Source organism: Macrobrachium rosenbergii, chromosome 19 (genome assembly GCF_040412425.1).
Source record: "Macrobrachium rosenbergii isolate ZJJX-2024 chromosome 19, ASM4041242v1, whole genome shotgun sequence".
NCBI classification, from domain to species: Eukaryota; Metazoa; Arthropoda; class Malacostraca; order Decapoda; family Palaemonidae; genus Macrobrachium; species Macrobrachium rosenbergii.
In genome coordinates, this window is record NC_089759.1 from 34,629,157 (window position 1) to 34,646,904 (window position 17,748).

Here is a 17,748-nt window from a genome sequence, read left to right on the forward strand (position 1 = left end):
GTCAATTGTTAATTATTACAACATGGCTATTTGTTAGTCATTATTCGCCTCCCTTTGAACTGAAAACTATTTGTAATATGTATACGGCCAATTTAGGTTGTCATTGTGACCTTACGTATCGTTAATGATGCAATCGTTTTATTCACAGCTACTGTTGACGAGTTATGAAACATTTTTATGTATATTTTTTCATATTTTCTGCAAAAAATTTATCACCCTATATATCAAATGATGATTGGTAATCATACTATCCACAGAGCCTTGGTTCAGCATCACGACTGTTTTAAAGGTCTGGATCCTGGTATTTAATATAGCCTGTATCTAGACTGCTAGATGGTTAAAGTTTTAATATACCATAAACTTTTTTTTTTATTTTGAAGAGAAAAATCTTATGAAAATTATGGACTAAACAAATAGTGGTGTTGCAAATTGCAACACCATCATTTGCTCTGAAGTACAATTGAATATGAGACTGCGTATGCAGATGTATTACTTGAGAGCCACGCGTAACGTTCGTAATTTGGTATTTATTCGTAGGTACGTATGTATGTGTGAGTTATTGCCTACCTACAGCATTCCCAAGCATTACGCAAATGAACAACTGTAAAATGAGATGCATGAATAAGTGGCGAATCAATATACATTACATGTCATTAAGTACGCCTTGGCGTTGCTTATTTGCACGTATAGCGTGGAATTACAGGGCGCAAAATTCATATGCAAAATATTGAGTCGAATTGTTATTACCTGCTGCCAGCGAATGTAAATTTATCTCCCAAATTTGCAGCGGGTTTAGGACATAATCGATGCTATATTCCATTTGAGGAAGACTTTTTTTTTTTTTTTTTTTTTGGTTTGGTAGAGTTTCTGTAATCACTTGTCAGAAAGGAACCGTATGTTATGCATTCTATAGAGCTAAAACTTCGATTGCTTTTTGTAGAACTCAAACCTTGTCTTTTAAAATATGTTTAAAGTCATTTTAAAAGGAATTATTACAGCATAGGCAGACCCTGACCAACTTCGTCATTAAATATCCATTAAAGTGACTCTGACCTAGTTTTCTAAGGTCAACCCGAGTTGCATCATAAAATGTCGAAACTTAAAACTCAATTACTTTTTGTTTTCACCAGCTGCTGTCACATTGGCTAGGAAATGAACAAAAATCTGTTTATGAAAAATTAAAGGATATTTGATTAGCAGCCGCGATATAAGTGATATATTCTTAATGGTTTATAATTCACTGCATGCTTTCGTTGGTAAAAAAAAAAATGCGGTGAAATGTGAATACAGTATACAGTGAAATTATTTCTATATGTTCATCATGATTTCCAGTAATCTATTATAATTCATTATTATGAGTTTTATTGTTTGCTTAACATCCACATTTTACACATAAATATACAGCTGTATATGTCCCAGAATATTTTTTACAAACAACAAAATTATGCATGTATGTAAGTAGTATGTATGTATGTATACATACATATATATATATATATATATATATATATATATGTGTGTGTGTGTGTGTGTATATATGGGGGCTAGCAAATGGCATTCAGAAAAACACCAGTACATATATTTTATACATGTATATATACATATATACACATATAAATATATATATAGATATATAAAATGTATATATACTGTATATATATATTCATACATATAAAATGTGTATATGGAATTGAATATAAAATGTAAGCCAAAGCCCAAACGCTGGGACCTATAAGGTCATTCTGCACTGAAAGGGAAGTTTAGAGTAAAAAAAAGGTTTTACAGGTGCAACAGGGAGAAAACCTTGCAGTTGCACTACGAAACAACTGCTAGGAGAAGGTGGAAAGTAAGATGTAAGACAGAGAATGTGAACGGAGGTACAGTGATAGGAATGAAAGGGGATGCAGCTAGGGGCCGAAGGGACGCTGCAAATGATCTACTACAGTGCACCGCTTGAGGTGCACTAAGGGCACTAAATCCTTCAGAGACATTATATATATATATATATATATATATATATATATATATATATATATATATATATATATATATATATATATATATATATATATATATATATATGTATATATATAAATATATATATATGCATATATATATATATATACATGTGTGTGTGTGTATAAGGTGAAGTTATTAAAATATCTTTCTATTAGCCATTGTGCATGTATGAAGAAGCAATGTATACGTGAGATTATATGTCTGCTTACTACGAATTTAGTGTTCGAGATTCACCGATGTATTATAGTTAATGCACAGTGATTTTATGCGCTCCATTATTTTCTAATTGATTCAATCGTCGCAAGGATATAAATACCTTCCATGTTGTTTTCAGGTTTTCTGAGGTGACTTGATATTGTATTCTTTTTTAGTACTGCTATGCTTTAATTGTGTGCATATGATTTTTACTTATTTGTACTCCTAATTACTAACGTGTATGGCTTATGTTGTTTAATATTATTATTATTATTTTTTTTTTAATTTTAATTTTATTTATTTATTTTTTATTTTATTTTTTTTTTTTTTTTTAATGCCGTCTTTCTCTCTTCCCTGCTTTTCTTTTTCTATCCTTTTCGGCAGCTGTTACTTAGGCCATTGCCTTGTTGACCTGATGACTTGTCTCTCATACATTTAGGCAGTCTTGCTGCACGTAATGGGCCACCTCTGAGTCACGCAGCATAGGCATTTATCAAACTTTAGACTTTTCTCCCCGATTTCGTTTCCCCGACTATTATCACAGTCTATAATTTGGGGCTGTGTTTGTTGGGGGTCAGATCAAATCCTTTTTCCTAGTTTCCTGTGTGGAGTTGGCCAAAGAAAGGCCACTGAGTGCCCATCCTATTCGCCTCTTTTATAAAAAGAGAGTGATTATTATTATTATTATTATTATTATTATTATTCAAAAAATGAACCCTATTCATATGGAACAAGCCCACAGGGGCCACTGACTTGAAATTCAAGCTTCCAAAGAATATGGTGTTCATTAGGAAGAGAAGCTAAAGGGAAATACAGAGAGAGAGAGAGAGAGAGAGAGAGAGAGAGAGAGAGAGAGAGAGAGAGAGAGAGAGAGAGAGAGAGAGAGAATGTTGCTTTGTTTCATGCAGATGGGGTGCCACAGAAACAAACGCATTTTTTGACCTTGGCGTAGGTACTAAAAATGCAGTTTGGTTCGCTACCGGAAGTTATCGGTTTCCGGCGGTGGGGCTGATGGGTTCCACACCCTGTGTGTTTTGCACTGCACCGGATATCAGCATAAACGGGAATTGAAACTGTCTGTTCTGTCGGAGTTCGCGCTCATGGTCTTCTTCTTTGCTACTGCGGGAATTTGTACATTGAATTTGAATTGACAGGTGTATAACAGAGAGAGAGAGAGAGAGAGAGAGAGAGAGAGAGAGAGAGAGAGAGAGAGAGAGACGCAACTATGAACTCACACACAGAACGATTTTTCCTTTCCACTGTAACCTACTGCAGATTCGATAAATGCTTTTTCTTCCCATTCTTTGACACAATATTCCGAAAATTTTGTTCTAAACTTATCTTTTATTAATTCGACCCAAAATTAAGTATTTGCGCTTGTTAAGAGTTTTTTTTTTTAATCCATAGAAGCGTTGTCACGCCCCCGAAGGAGATCACAGATAGTTTAACAGAAAAGCATTATAGGAATCGGGTGAAAAAAAAAATCAAATGCAAAACTCTACAGCATACCGAAATTCCAAAAAGTTCGGATTTCATTAATAAACATCAGCCAAAACTATTAGTTTCCTGATCTTCAGAGAAGTACAATTTTCTTAGCTAAAAAAAAAAAAACCATAAAGTCTCTAGCTCTATCAACGTTAAAAATAACCTTTTAGAAATTCCTGTAGTCCCAGATCCAGGTCAATCTTGAATTTAGAATGAAATCCAGCAACAGTATTTAAAGACCTCTTCTGGAGGAACACAAACATACGAGTTGATGCTGATGAATACATAACATCTAAGTTGTTGGAGCAATTAGTGCTGGGAAATGAATAACAACTCTCCACTGAAAGCCCCTTGAAAAATACTGAAGGGAAAGAGGGAAGGGGAGTATAAAAATGGTGAGCTTTCCCTTCGGCTCTCTTGATAAAATCGAGAAGCTCTTGTTTAGTTGTTTGGGAAAGACTTCTGGACTTTCGTATGACCTTACAGTCGAATTAGGCGAAGTATCTTTCAATTCTACAAAACTGCACGAATGATGGTGATTTCTTATTATCCTAGTTATAATAGTTATTGTTGTTGTTATTACAACGATAACATGTCATCACTATTATCATCATTTTCAACCAAACAAAAATCATAGCATATAACCATCCAAACTGAACCTCCTACCGTCAATTTTGAGAGCCTCCTGAGTCTTGAACAGCTGGCCCGTGACGTCATGCCAAGCCTCCAGAATCAACTTGAAGTTTATCTGAGGAAAGAAAATGAGGAAATGATTGGCTCTTACCATTATCTGCTTACGGGTATCTAGGACGTTTATATAGTTGCTCTATACAGGATCAAAATTGTACCATTCAATCTTATTCAGCTATATTGTGAGTTTGAAATGCTGGACTACTTAGATTTACGTGTATGCACGTGGGTATGTATGTACACAAACATAGATATGTGTCGTATATTATACAGGAGACAAGCGCACTTATCTTTGGCACCATTCTACACCAAACCCGTCACCACTACATGTATAGATTTTAACGCGTTTCACTTTCATTATAAAATCTTCTCTGAACAAATTACCTTATAAAATCTTCTCTGAACAAATTACCTTATAAAATATTCCCTGAACAAACTACCTTATAAAATCTTCTCTGAACAAATTACCTTATAAAATCTTCTCTCAACAAATTACATTATAAAATCTCCTATGAACAAATTACCTTATAAAATCTTCTCTGAACAAATTACCTTACAAAATCTTCTCTGAACAAACTACCTTATAAAATCTTCTCTGAACAAATTACCTTATAAAATCTTTTCTGAACAAATTACCTTATAAAATGTTCTCTGAACAAATTACCTTCTACATCTACACCATGCATCATTCTCTAACCCTACCATACAGCATCTCTGCTCCTATAATCATTCTGTTAACTGTCTTACTTTCTCATCCAAAACCCTGCCATGCATCCTCCTAGGAATACTTTGTAATGTTGTTCCTTTAATTATTCATTGTGTTTCCATTACTTGTGCCTAATGACCTATCACTATATCCTTTTCTTTTAGTGCTAGTAATTTAATAAGAGTAAATGGAAATCCTTAATGCACATTCTGAAGGCTGAACTTACGGGCCAGGGCGTGGAGAAAGGAAAGGTAATCTCGAGGGCTCCTTCCCTGTTTATGTCCAGAGAGCTGTTGGTCACCACCTCCGTCACAAGCAAGCCCAGCGTGCAAGGGACGTGAGGGTTGATGCCTCTACCCCTCGACCTCATGGCTCTCGTCCTCGTCCTTCTAGGGCCTCGGCCTCGAGTCCTGAGTTTCAGGGCACGAGGCGGAGGGACTACAAGCCCCGAAACCCTTCCTAGTTCTCTTGCAGCCAAGATAGAAGACAGCGAGGAAGTTTCGTTGGGGGATCTGAGATTTTCGGGAAAGATGACCAAGGGTCTGGGGCTGTGGGTAGCGCACACCCTGTGAAAAGAATGAGGTTTTTCGTATCAAGTTGACTGAAATACATAAAGCAAGCAAGAATACTGGATGGGCAAAAGTGCTCTACATTGAATAAATGACTTTGTTACCACACTCTCAACTCATACGGCAGCACATTACACATACAAAAAAAAAAAAAAAAAAAAAAATCAACATGTTCTGTGACTTTCAAATTCGAATTTCACTGGTTACACTCGATAAACGAAATGTTCATAGAATCTTATTATTCATTAGAATGAAAAGGTGGTCTGCTATGAATCACTTAAACTGACAAAAACCTGTGACCCTGGACTGATCAATATCGGACAGAATTGGTTAAAGCAACCATTGGGAAATCATTGAAAGAAAAAGACACAAAAAATATATAGCCACCTATGATGCGTTTAAACCACCCTGACTTATGATCTGTCAGGGAAAAACTTGACAAACATTATAACTGGTTAATTGTTGACACAACTTGTCAGTGCGAATAGATTACAACTACTGCGTAAAAAGCTATGTAGCATTCAGAATCTCCAAATCTAAGACACTGACCTTTAAACGTCAAATTCGGGGACATACCAAATATAACAGTATGAAAAAGGATGCAAAAAATATGTAATATGTTACGGACCTTAAAATTCATTGGCATTTAACCTTTATTAGAATTTTCCTAGAAGTTAACTATATATATATATATATATATATATATATATATATATATATATATATATATATATATATATATATATGTATGTATGTATGTATGTATGTATGTATGTATGTATGTTTGTGTATGTGTAACATAATATGGATATGTATAAGTACTTTTACATAATCTAAGTTGAGTTATTCATAAATACAGTAATAGATGAATAATATAAATAAAGGGTTAATAAAATCCAAGGTACTTGTGTAAAGTCAGAGCTAGTGCGGTGTTATAAAAACTGTCTCTGATTCATCATAACGTTTCACACGAATAACTGCCACTTCATTTTCTTTCTTTTTTTTTTTTTTTGGGAGGCGACAGGGTGGGTATCAATTTCCTGACATATCCTAATTGCTATTTATACAAATATTTACGTTCTGGCCGGTTTTGTATCTATTCATGTAACTGTTCATCATTTTCACTTAAAATTTAATCTTTCTCCTCTCTTCAATGATCTTCGTTTCATCTATGGAAAGTAATCAGTAAAATCTACAAGGGGCCCAAATGACCTTTTTCCCTTCGTTGCCAAGAATCTCTCCACAGAATGAAAAGCGACTGAATAGTAAGAAATTCTGGATCTTTCCTAGATTGTGAACCCCAGCAAAGTTCAGGGATCGTTATCCAGGACTAATATTTCTTTAGATTTATTATCTTTATGATATTTACAGTCTTTTGTTTATGTTTTTACGGTAATCCACAAGAGGCTTGTACTAAACACGCCGCCAAGGTGGATACATACCGGGTTAAAACCCTTGGGGGTCACTAAATGTTAAAGATCCGAAATTATTAATTTCATTATCTGAAATACCGGTACCTGGGAGCAGAAGAAGCAACGGTCGTTTTCTCTTAAAAGTTTAAGGGAAAATTTTCAAGTACAGAAGCACATACGTATTAGTATCGGAATATAAATGGAGTGCATCTTATACGGTAAAAACCAGTGCATCTTTTTCACGCCATAACTCAAGCTCTATCTGAATATTTTTCATGATAGTTGCTGGTTTGAACTTTTCAAATGTCTTTGGTATGTGTGTGTGTGTGTGTGTAAATATTTATCAACATCTTTATGTTTATTTTTTCAATCTCCATTACCACTGCACGTTAATTCTCTTTCTTTTCGTGCTGGCAAATGGGCATCGTAATCTGGAAACTGATATTTCTTTTGATTTGGCTCTATTTTGCACTTTTGATGCTCTTAAAACTTTTTTTTATCATACAGTGACTTCAGTTTCATTTCTGCGTCACCTCATAATGCACAGTGATCACGATGTTAACGACTGATACAGGACAGATTTATGACAATTTCGGCTATTTCATTCAAGTGCTAATTTATACGTATTCATTCTTAATTTGGAACATTTGCCTAATCGATGCTAGGTTATTAACAGATGTATAACTCGTGATGAAGGTAGTAAAAGGTTATGAACCATCTGGTAAAATACAGACTCTAATCATCAACCCTTAACTCTCAGATGAAATTAATGTTGAATGCAGTAACAATTTTTCCTTTCTGGAAAGAAAAGCATCATAACTTCCATTGACTGGGTAAAGTATATTCATTAAATCTGAGTTTGCATAGAATATCTGAATGGTTTAAACGTATTAGCAGATACCGGATTAAAATTGAAAATTTGCTTATGAAACGGGTCAGAAATACGTAATTATTTCAACTTTTTAACAAAGAAACATTAACACGGTTTTTTTTTTTAGAAAATCACACATTTATTGTCATTAAAAAATCAAAATTGATATGCTAGTAACTATAAATTTCATACGATCCAGTGACTCAATTTGACGCAACTCTGACAAATACTGATTTTAAACAATAGTTTAGTAGATGTTGCTTTGACAAATATTTTCTCGGATCCAAGAGGCAAAATGGAAAATTATACCTTAGGCCTCTCGCATCTCCCTGAAAATGTTGAGCGTCTGTACTGAATATCATTACTGCATTAGCAGTGGATCCGTACCGTCAAAAAGATGGTAATTTGCTTTACCGTGCAATGGCTGAAAAAATTAGCGATACACAATATATGGTTGGAAAGACACTCTATCGTAGTTTTGCATGGTGTAAAATAATTTGTACATCTATATTAAACGCTTTTGGAGAATACTTTTTGTTGTAGCGAAGTACAGAAATGTATGTTCTCAACTAACTACAACTCGTCACTAAGTCCTTACACTTTGTGAATTCAGTAATTTGTTAACATGCTAAACAACGGTAGTGTTAGTGCAAACTGAAAAATAACATTTTGCACGCAAGGAATTATCTGGTCGTCTCGAAGAAAGGAAATAAAAGAAAAGTTTCCTCAGTTGTAAATCTCAGGCGGCATACGTCACCCGACAATGTCTTCCTTCCTCATTTCAATTATAAGAGCAACAGAAGCCCGCTGAAAGATGACAGGCCCACTTCGCCCTAGCCACGCACATTCAACTGGCCGAAACCAGATATACGAACTTCGCTAATTAAACAAAAGCCAAGCAGGATTTCGGCCAAAAATTCTATACAGTGAAAAGTTTTTGCTGTTCATTAATTACCATTTAGCAATTGCACAATTGCCTGTCAAAAGCAGATCCATTAACCTTTGCTGAAGTGTATCTTCAGTGTCTGCGTGATGCAGAGAAAATAATAAGGGTAGGAAGTTATTCGTATCAACGGCAAAAGCGCGATGCCTTAGACCACAACATACCGAAGATCTTATTGCGGTTAAGAAAAAACCTAAATTCGAGAAATTACCGTATCTTATTAATAATACCATTTAAAGTGCACAAACATTCATCTGTAACCAGACTGAAAGGTCAATAATTTACACAGTAATATTTCACATAATATGTTGAGGCGTAAATAACAAGTAATTGCAGATAAACCAATATACAGATATACTTTTATAGATGGATACGCTGTTACAGTATATATAAAGAGTCTGTAGAAAAATAAGGGCAATATAATAGTTGAAAGAGCCTTAAAGTTGTTTCACACGTAAGTTTCCACCACGCTGCGAAACACACTAGCCACCCGAGTCAGTTCATAGTGATTAAAAATTAACTATATGCAACGAACATGCGCATTTAAAACGGCAAAAGATAACAACCGGATAACACCAAGGATGAAAGTGCTTCTCCTATCCTATCAATTAAGCAAAGGAGGTCGCAGGTGTAATAAAAAACTCAGGTCTGAAATTGTAAATAAACTGCAGTACTTGATGTATCGTCATGTGGTATCTTCGCATCTTTCGTCACGACGTTTTGCGTGATGCTCAACACTAATTCTAAAAGAGTTACAAGTTGTCAAGATGAATGAGAAGCCACCTTTTGACCTCTCCTAAGAAGAACGCCTTCATTTACCACTTACTTCGCTCCCTTTGCTCTAAAACTGAGGGCCCATCTTCCTACCTGTGCTCAGGATGTTAATATTCTTAAGTTTAAGAACGGCTGCAACGCTACGTCAAGGTTCCATGTTCCAATCAACTAGTTTTACAAACGTCTGATGGCTTATATATATATATATATATATATATATATATATATATATATATATATATATATATATATATATATATATATATATTATATAGTGTGCAATGTTGATATCTCTACTAATTCCTTACTTATTTGTAACTTTCTTCTTTTTTTTTTTTTTCTCTTTTTCGCACTTGGACAATTGGTCCCGTTGACGCTTTGTAATTCAATGTACTTTGGTGTTTTTTTCTTTCTGATGTTGTTTCCAATATTTGAATGTTAATATGTGACAAAAAAACTGAGTGGCTAGTGATATAGATCATCATCTGGTTGCAGCACACGTCAAGAGAGATATAAGTTGGACAGAGAGGGATGAAAATTTCGCTGTAAATGTTACTAAGACAAGCGAGTTTCATGAGAAAGAAGTAAGAGGACAGATAAGGAGATAACGGATGAATTTTCGACTCGAGTCAAAGACATAAGCGTGGAAGGAGTAGATGTAGAGTTTCTAGAAATTCAAGATGGAGTCCAGGCATAGTGTGGTAGGAAGAGGGATCAGCACAGAGAAAGTTTAACGAACAAATGAATCTCAGAATAAATATGGAAATGGAGAGGTGATGTATGAATTGAATACAATCCTGTGCCAATAGAACGGGATCGATATAGTATTTTCATGATTTGTTGAATAAGGAAGATAGAAGAGAGGCAATGCTGTATAACATAAGCATGGAAATGGCTATTGGAAGGTTGAGAATGTTTGTGGTAATGACTGCTGAGAACATAAGGAGTGAAACTGAAGTGAGAGAATGGGGGGATTGGGAGCCATGGGAACACAAGAGATAACATTGTTTCCTAAGCAAGGAAGAGAAAGACACAACAGTCAACAAAACATTAATAAAAAAAAAAATATATTGGAGTGTGTGTGGAAAGTTTAAAAAAAGTATAATTAAGCATCATAAATTGATTTAAAAGAGGAAAAGGAATTAAAACTCCTGGTAGCAAGAGGAATGTTGATCGCTACAACCATGAACGGAATTTTTGCTATCTGGGACGACAAGATAAAGTAAAACAGAATAGGTTAAGGGAAACAGATATGTATAAGGCTAAACTATACGCATAACAAAAGCAACAGCAACAATATTTGCTCTGCATCCATCCGAAAAGGACAGTCTGCCACAGACTGTGTGTGGAGTGAGCAATGAAGGACGAAAAATCGAACGTAAGTTTCAGTAACTGAGATAAAGATGAGATTTTACGGCACCTAAAAAAAACACCTTTTTTTCAGGCAAATTTAGCAAGTTGGCCGATGCGAGCTCTCCAAGACAGCGAATGCAGAGTAAGGGGTCAGGGCTAATGCAGGACTAGTAGGATTTTTGTAGTAGGCACTTCAGAGGGAATAGAACCTAGCCAGAATTATCTTTACCTAACCAAACCTTTGACGTCGTGTCCTAACCTGGCCTTGGGCCCCCCTCCCGAACCTCCCCTCCCGTCCGCCAAAGTAATTCGTTCTTACTCTGCATTCTTTAAAAGTATATCTTAGTTTAACCAGACTACTGAGCTGATTAACAGCAATCTACCCTCGATCCTCATAAAACGAGAGGTTCAACAGGGCTTTCTTCAGACAACACAAACATTTTAATATATATCTATATATATGGTCATCAGGAAGTGAAGAGTGCTCTTTGCAATTTACACAGTACAATTTTCGTGTCAGGTTGGTTAGCATCAGTGCTGTGTCACCCACTTTCTAAAGCCAAGAACATTTCATGAACATCAAAAGAAAATTACTAAAATGCTTATATACTTTCCGAAATATGTTACAAGATACTAAAAGTCACCTCATGTGAAAAGCGTTTCCGTAGTGTAGTGGTTATCACGTGCGCTTCACACGCGCAAGGTCCCCGGTTCGATCCCGGGCGGAAACAGTGGTTTTTAGCGGCGAAGGTTTTACTTGCAACTTGGTTATGTTGTTTTATAATCTCACGTACACCTTGCATTAATACTGCAAGCCTATATCAACCTCGTTTTGCAGCGATACTGCAGCCTTTGTCAACCTTGTTTTAACCAACTAGCAGCCTTTATCAACCTTCTTTAAACAACTGCAGCCTTGATCAACCTTGTTTTAACCAACTAGCAGCCTTCATCAACCTTGTTTAAACAAACTAGCAGCCTTTAACAACCTTGTTTAAACAACTGCAGCCTTTATCAACCTTGATTAAACAAACTAGCAACCTTTAGCAACCTTGTTTAAACAAACTAGTTACAAAAATGCTCATTCCCACCTCGCTAGCAACTGCACGACACGACCAGGTTTGTCAAGGATAAGAGTGCCGGCAGCTCGAAATGGCCATGAAATCTAGGAATTGTGTTTTAAATTAGAATGAGCTGAATTATGTCAACATACAAAGAGGCCAGGCAGTGTGGTAAGATACTATTGGAGTTAAAACAACTAATGTGAACTTCTGAAACCTGACCCACCACCAACGAAGTGTGAAGGGAGGAGGGGGCAGTATTGATTTGTATGAGATCTTGAATGTTGAAGCTGTCTACTTTTTCCAAAAAAAATGAGATCTTATTTGTTGAATCTGTAGTTTTTCCCAGAATGTGAGAGATCTTACAAGTTAAAGCGGTTTAGTTTTTCCAAGAATGTGTGAGATCTTCTATGTTGAAGCTGTCTAGTTTTTCCAGGAATAAGAACAATTACATTGAAGCTGCCAAGTTTCTCCCGAGTTCGTGTGCAATTAAACTATCCAGTTTTTCCAGAATTTTTATACAATAAGCTGCCCAGTTTTTTTCAGTGGTTGTGTACAATGAATCTGCCCAGATTTTCCAGTGCTTGTGTACTATGAAGCTGCCCAATTTTCCAGCGTTCTTGTACAATGAAGCTGTTCAGTTTTCCCAACTTATGATACTGAAGCTGTCCAATTTTTTCAACATATTTCATAGATATTGAAGCTTTTCCATTTTTTAATGCAAGAGATTGTGTACATTGAAGCGTCCAGTTTTGCCAACAAATGAGATTGTATAAATTAAATCTGTTCAGTTTTTTTTTAAATACATAAGAATGTATATAATGAAGCTGCCCAGTTTTTCCAATGCATGTGATTGTATACACTGAAACAGTCCGGTTTTTCCAATGCATGAAATTGCATATATTTTAAATCTGTTCAGCTTTTAAACACACAAGACTGTATACACTGAAACCATCCGGTTTTTCCAATGCATTAGGTTGCATAAATTGAAACCGTCCGCACGAGATTGTATACATTGAAGCCGTCCGATCCTTTTTTTTTTTTTTTTTTTTTTTTTTTTTTCGAAGCTGCCCAGTTTTCCTAACGAACCGAGCTGTTCTTATGAGACTGAAACCTCCATGGCCGCTACATTGATCCTGCCAATTTCGTTGCCGAATGTTTGGGGCGCTAGACGCTTGGGTACGTATCAAAATATTCCCGATGTTGTATTTAAAAAAAAAAAAAAAAAAAAAAAAAAGTTCTACGAACTACCAGAAAAATAATAATTAGGCATAACAATAGTTAAATTTACTTACAACTTACAAGGACTAAAGTTATAGAAACATCACCAAATAAAGTAAAGGTGAAATAAATACAAACACCATTTTCTACCATCTCCCATCAGCAGAGTGGCGCAGTGGAAGCGTGCTGGGCCCATAACCCAGAGGTCCGTGGATCGAAACCACGCTCTGCTACGAACTATTTTGCGAAGTATTCAAAAGATATTGGTAAAAAGAAAAAAAAAAACTGTAATACAGTTCCTGAAAGGAGTGAATAAATCAATAAGCTGCTCCTGAGACGGTGTGAACAAATCAATAAGTTGCAGTTAGCACGGCTAGCACATACATTAAGTGTGAATAAATCAAGAACTTTGCACGGCTAGCGCAAACAAAATGTGAATAAGTCATTAAGTTTGCACGGCTAGCAAGAGCAGTAAGGGTGAATAGATCAAAAGGCTAGCAAAAGCAATCAGTTTGCAACGAATTATAAGTTAGGTCAACTTTCCCAAGGAAGTCATTGATTTGCGACAAGATCTGCGTGTAGGCCTACATATAGAATTTCATAATATAAGACGAAAGAAAAATAAAGAAGACCAATGAGTTACTCACTAAGAGACAGAAAAGAGAGGAAAATAATTGGAAGATAAGAGGATACAAAGGTAGACAATAAAATTCTTTGAAGGAATTAGCGCAGATAAACAGGAATAAGGGTAGAAATTGAAACTTAGTGAGGGAATTAACATAGATAAGATTGAACATAGGTAGAAAATTAAATAAATTTACTGCAGGATAAGAGGAACAAAGATAGAAACTGAAAATTATTGAAGGAATTAGCAAAGATGTATCAAAGGTATAAAATAAAATAAATTCACTGAAGAAATCAGCATAGATAAGAGAGAACAAAGGTAGAAACTGAAAGCACTGAAGGAATCAGCACCGATAAGTGGGAAAAAAGGCAGAAACTGAAACTTATTGAAGGAATTAACAAAGACAAACGCGAACAAAGGTAGAATCGGAAATTTATTGGAATTAACATAGCTAAGAGGGAACAAGGGTAGAAACTGAAACTTGCTGAAGGAATTACCATAGACAGATAAGGGGAACAAAGGTAAGATGCTGAAATAAATTGATTGAAAGAATTAGCATAGATAAAAGGGAACGAAGGTATAAACTGAAATAAACTTACTGAGAGAATAAGCACAGATAAGAGGGAACAAAAGTAGAAACTGAAATAAATTTATTGACGGAATTAGCATCGATAAGAGGAAACAAAAGTACAAACTGAAATAAATTTATTGAAAGAATTAGCTTAGATAAAAGGGAACGAAGGTATAAACTGAAATAAACTTACTGAAAGAATTAGCACAGATAAGAGGTAACGCAAGTAGAAACCGATATAAATTTACTGAAGGAATTAGCACCGATAAGAGGGAACAAAGGCACAAACTGATATAAATTTATTGAGGGTATTAGGCATAGGGTATACATTAATAAAACTCAGGGCAATGGATGACGATGTCAAAGTGGAAGCCAGATTTTAGTTAGCGATGACTCCTGTGGGTCGCACAGCATGTAAAATGATAGCAAGGGATATTTCATTCGCTTCCAAGGAACTACAGACTAGCCAGAGGACAGAGCATATACCTTAAAATAAGACTGGTAAACAAGTCAACAACCTAGAAATACATTAGACAAGGAAAACGAGAGTCGTAACTTTGTTCGTCAGTTAAAACTAGAGAAGGGATATAATCTATACTATTACTTTCAAAACAATGGTCATCAGTTCTTTGGGGTCTAAATTAGACTAAGTTGACAGGGTCACTTGAAGATTAAAACTAATATAAACTATGGGCTGCTACTGCAAAAGTTTTGTGAAACATTTAATGTGAGGTGACTTGTATGACGAGTATAATGAGTAATACTAATTTTTATGGAACATTTAATAACAGGTGACCTATATCGTGAGTTTAATGATTAATATTAATGTACCTCCTGAAAAAAAAAACTTGCAAAGAAGCAGGTGAGCGGGTAAATGTTGACTTAGAAAGAAAAAGACTAAAATTCTTTAACTAACGTGATTCGAATATCAATAACCAATATAAGAGAGAGAGGAAAAAAAAAAAAAAACTTAGCTCAAAGGAAAATGGAGTCTGCAAGAACTTCCATTCAGATTTTTGTGAATGCTGAGAAACACAACACCCGGAAGAATTTTCACAAATGGAGTAGATAAAGAAATTGAATACATAAGAAAAATAGGGACAGATTTATGTTATCCTTCACATATACTAGATATTTGTTATAACAAAGCCCACAAAAAGTTTTATAGTGAAAGTAACCTGAAGAAAGAAACCCCTAAGAACATTCTTAGCTTGACTTATTTTAGTGGTTTTGAAAACATAAAATCATTGTTAAAACCTTTTAATGTAAACCTCGTTTTTTCTTATAATAACACACTCAAAAGAATGTTAATAAAAAAATAGCCCTAAAGAAAACAACAACATAATATATAAAATTCCATGTTTGGATTGCCCCTCTTTTTATATTGGCCAATCTAACCAAGATTTAGATGTACGTATTAAGCAACATAAGTATTCAGTCAAAACTGGACAAGCATCCAATGCTATATTCATTCATTCAAGTGAAAACTCTCACAGGATAAATTGGACTGAAAGTTCAGTGATTGCCAGATCGGAAGATTTCTCTTCAAGAAATCTATTGGAGTCCGCTATTATCCAGCTTACTTCCAGTTGTAATTTTAATCTTAGCCCTGGCATGTATTATTTGGACCCCTGTATTAGAAAAATGTTCAAGAATGACCTAAAAGATAAAATCTCTGACTTAATTACAAGTTAGCTACTTGATATATATTTTCTATATATCCGTATGTTTAATATAATTTTTTATTTGTAAAAATGTTCATCTTGCAAAAAGTTATTATTGTTTACAAAAAAAAAAAAGAGAATTATTGTGTTGTACTAAAACTTTTTAGGTGGTCAGTCACGAACCTGTATAATCTTTTAATTGTCCTGTCCCTGCTCCTAAACGGTTGATCCTAATCCTTTGTAAAAACCTCTTAAATATTTAATCCTGTTTTGGCAGTTCTATTAATTCTTCAATTGTGTTGGATTCCAGGTACATATGTTTCCTTTATAATCCCCATCTATCATTTATATGAGCTTTCTTTGTAAACATACTTTTATATTTCTTCAGTCTGCTAAGTAAAGGACATAGTGTCGAAAGGCCTCGCAGCGCTCCAGTGTTTCCGTTTCCTTCGTGGATTTTATCTTTATTTATACATATATATATATATGTATGTGTATATATATACATATATATATATATATTAACTTTATCACATACACAATTGTTCTGTGCATTAGTAGAATTACTAACAGGACCTTATTCAAACTGGATGGTATTTAGTGGAGATATTTACTGTAACTTTTTCTGAATAAATATCTCCACTAGATACCATCCAGTTTGAATGAGGTCCTGTTAGTAATATATGTATATATATATATATATATATATATATATATATATATATATATATATATATATATATATATATGTGTGTGTGTGTGTGTGTGTACGGATGTATGTATAACTTAATCACGAAAATATGGAACATGATGAATATATAAATAAAGACAAAATCCACGAAGGAAAGAGAAACAATGGAGTCTACAGTGTATATATATATATATATATATATATATATATATATATATATATATATATATATATATATATATATATATATATATGTATTACCAATGATGATTTCCTTGATGACTGCGTTTGTGCAAAAGTCCACTTGATATCTGGTTCCCATCGCAAGTCGTAAGATCGATGGTATGTCTTTCAGCACTGGGACTCAGAAAGGGATGCTTGATGACCTACCCTCATTTACGAGGGAATGTGGGATAGTTACAACAAACAAAAGTTTAGAGATCACAACGGCCTTGCTGGGGGAAACCTAAATAATTTTTCTAAGTTGACAATCTTCATAATTTCCTTGTAGATATCTGAACATCCTCTTGCGATATTATTTCTCGGCCGTTTCTTCATCAAAGACCAGTTTGTTCCACTGCAGAAAGGCTCTGCAAGGAAAGGACGAGTTCATACTCCCAGTAACTGAACGTTTCTGTCTCTCCTCCTGGGAAAATTAGCCCAAATTACGCCGACATGCTCCTTTACTTTCTTTTCAAGGACAGGATGATGACACTTGACTGATACTGTGAACACAGCCACTCCCCCTCATAAATCAGGTCTTTGTCTGGCCTCAGGCTTTGTGTTCACGTAATCGTGCAGTGTTGGCGGGATGTTGTCATGATAAAATTTGCCGAGGGCAACAATTGCAAGTAGCTGGAGCCAGAAATATGAATGAGATTGTCATGTCTGTAGTTAGTAA

General features: G+C 34.9%; 1 protein-coding gene and 1 non-coding gene across 2 annotated transcripts in view; one reads left to right on the forward strand and one right to left on the reverse strand.

The window, feature by feature from the left end:
- Positions 1–17,748, reverse strand: part of LOC136848534 (uncharacterized) — a 292,734-nt gene that overhangs the window by 153,239 nt on the left and 121,747 nt on the right. Inside the window, exons 4-5 of the mRNA XM_067120804.1 lie at positions 5,322–5,661; positions 4,366–4,447 (exon numbers count right to left, since the gene is read on the reverse strand). Of these exons, the coding sequence (XP_066976905.1) occupies positions 4,366–4,447; positions 5,322–5,661 (422 nt within the window). The remainder of the gene's footprint in view (positions 1–4,365; positions 4,448–5,321; positions 5,662–17,748) is intronic.
- Positions 11,676–11,748, forward strand: TRNAV-CAC (transfer RNA valine (anticodon CAC)). The gene has a single exon. It is a non-coding gene; the product is annotated as a tRNA-Val (tRNA).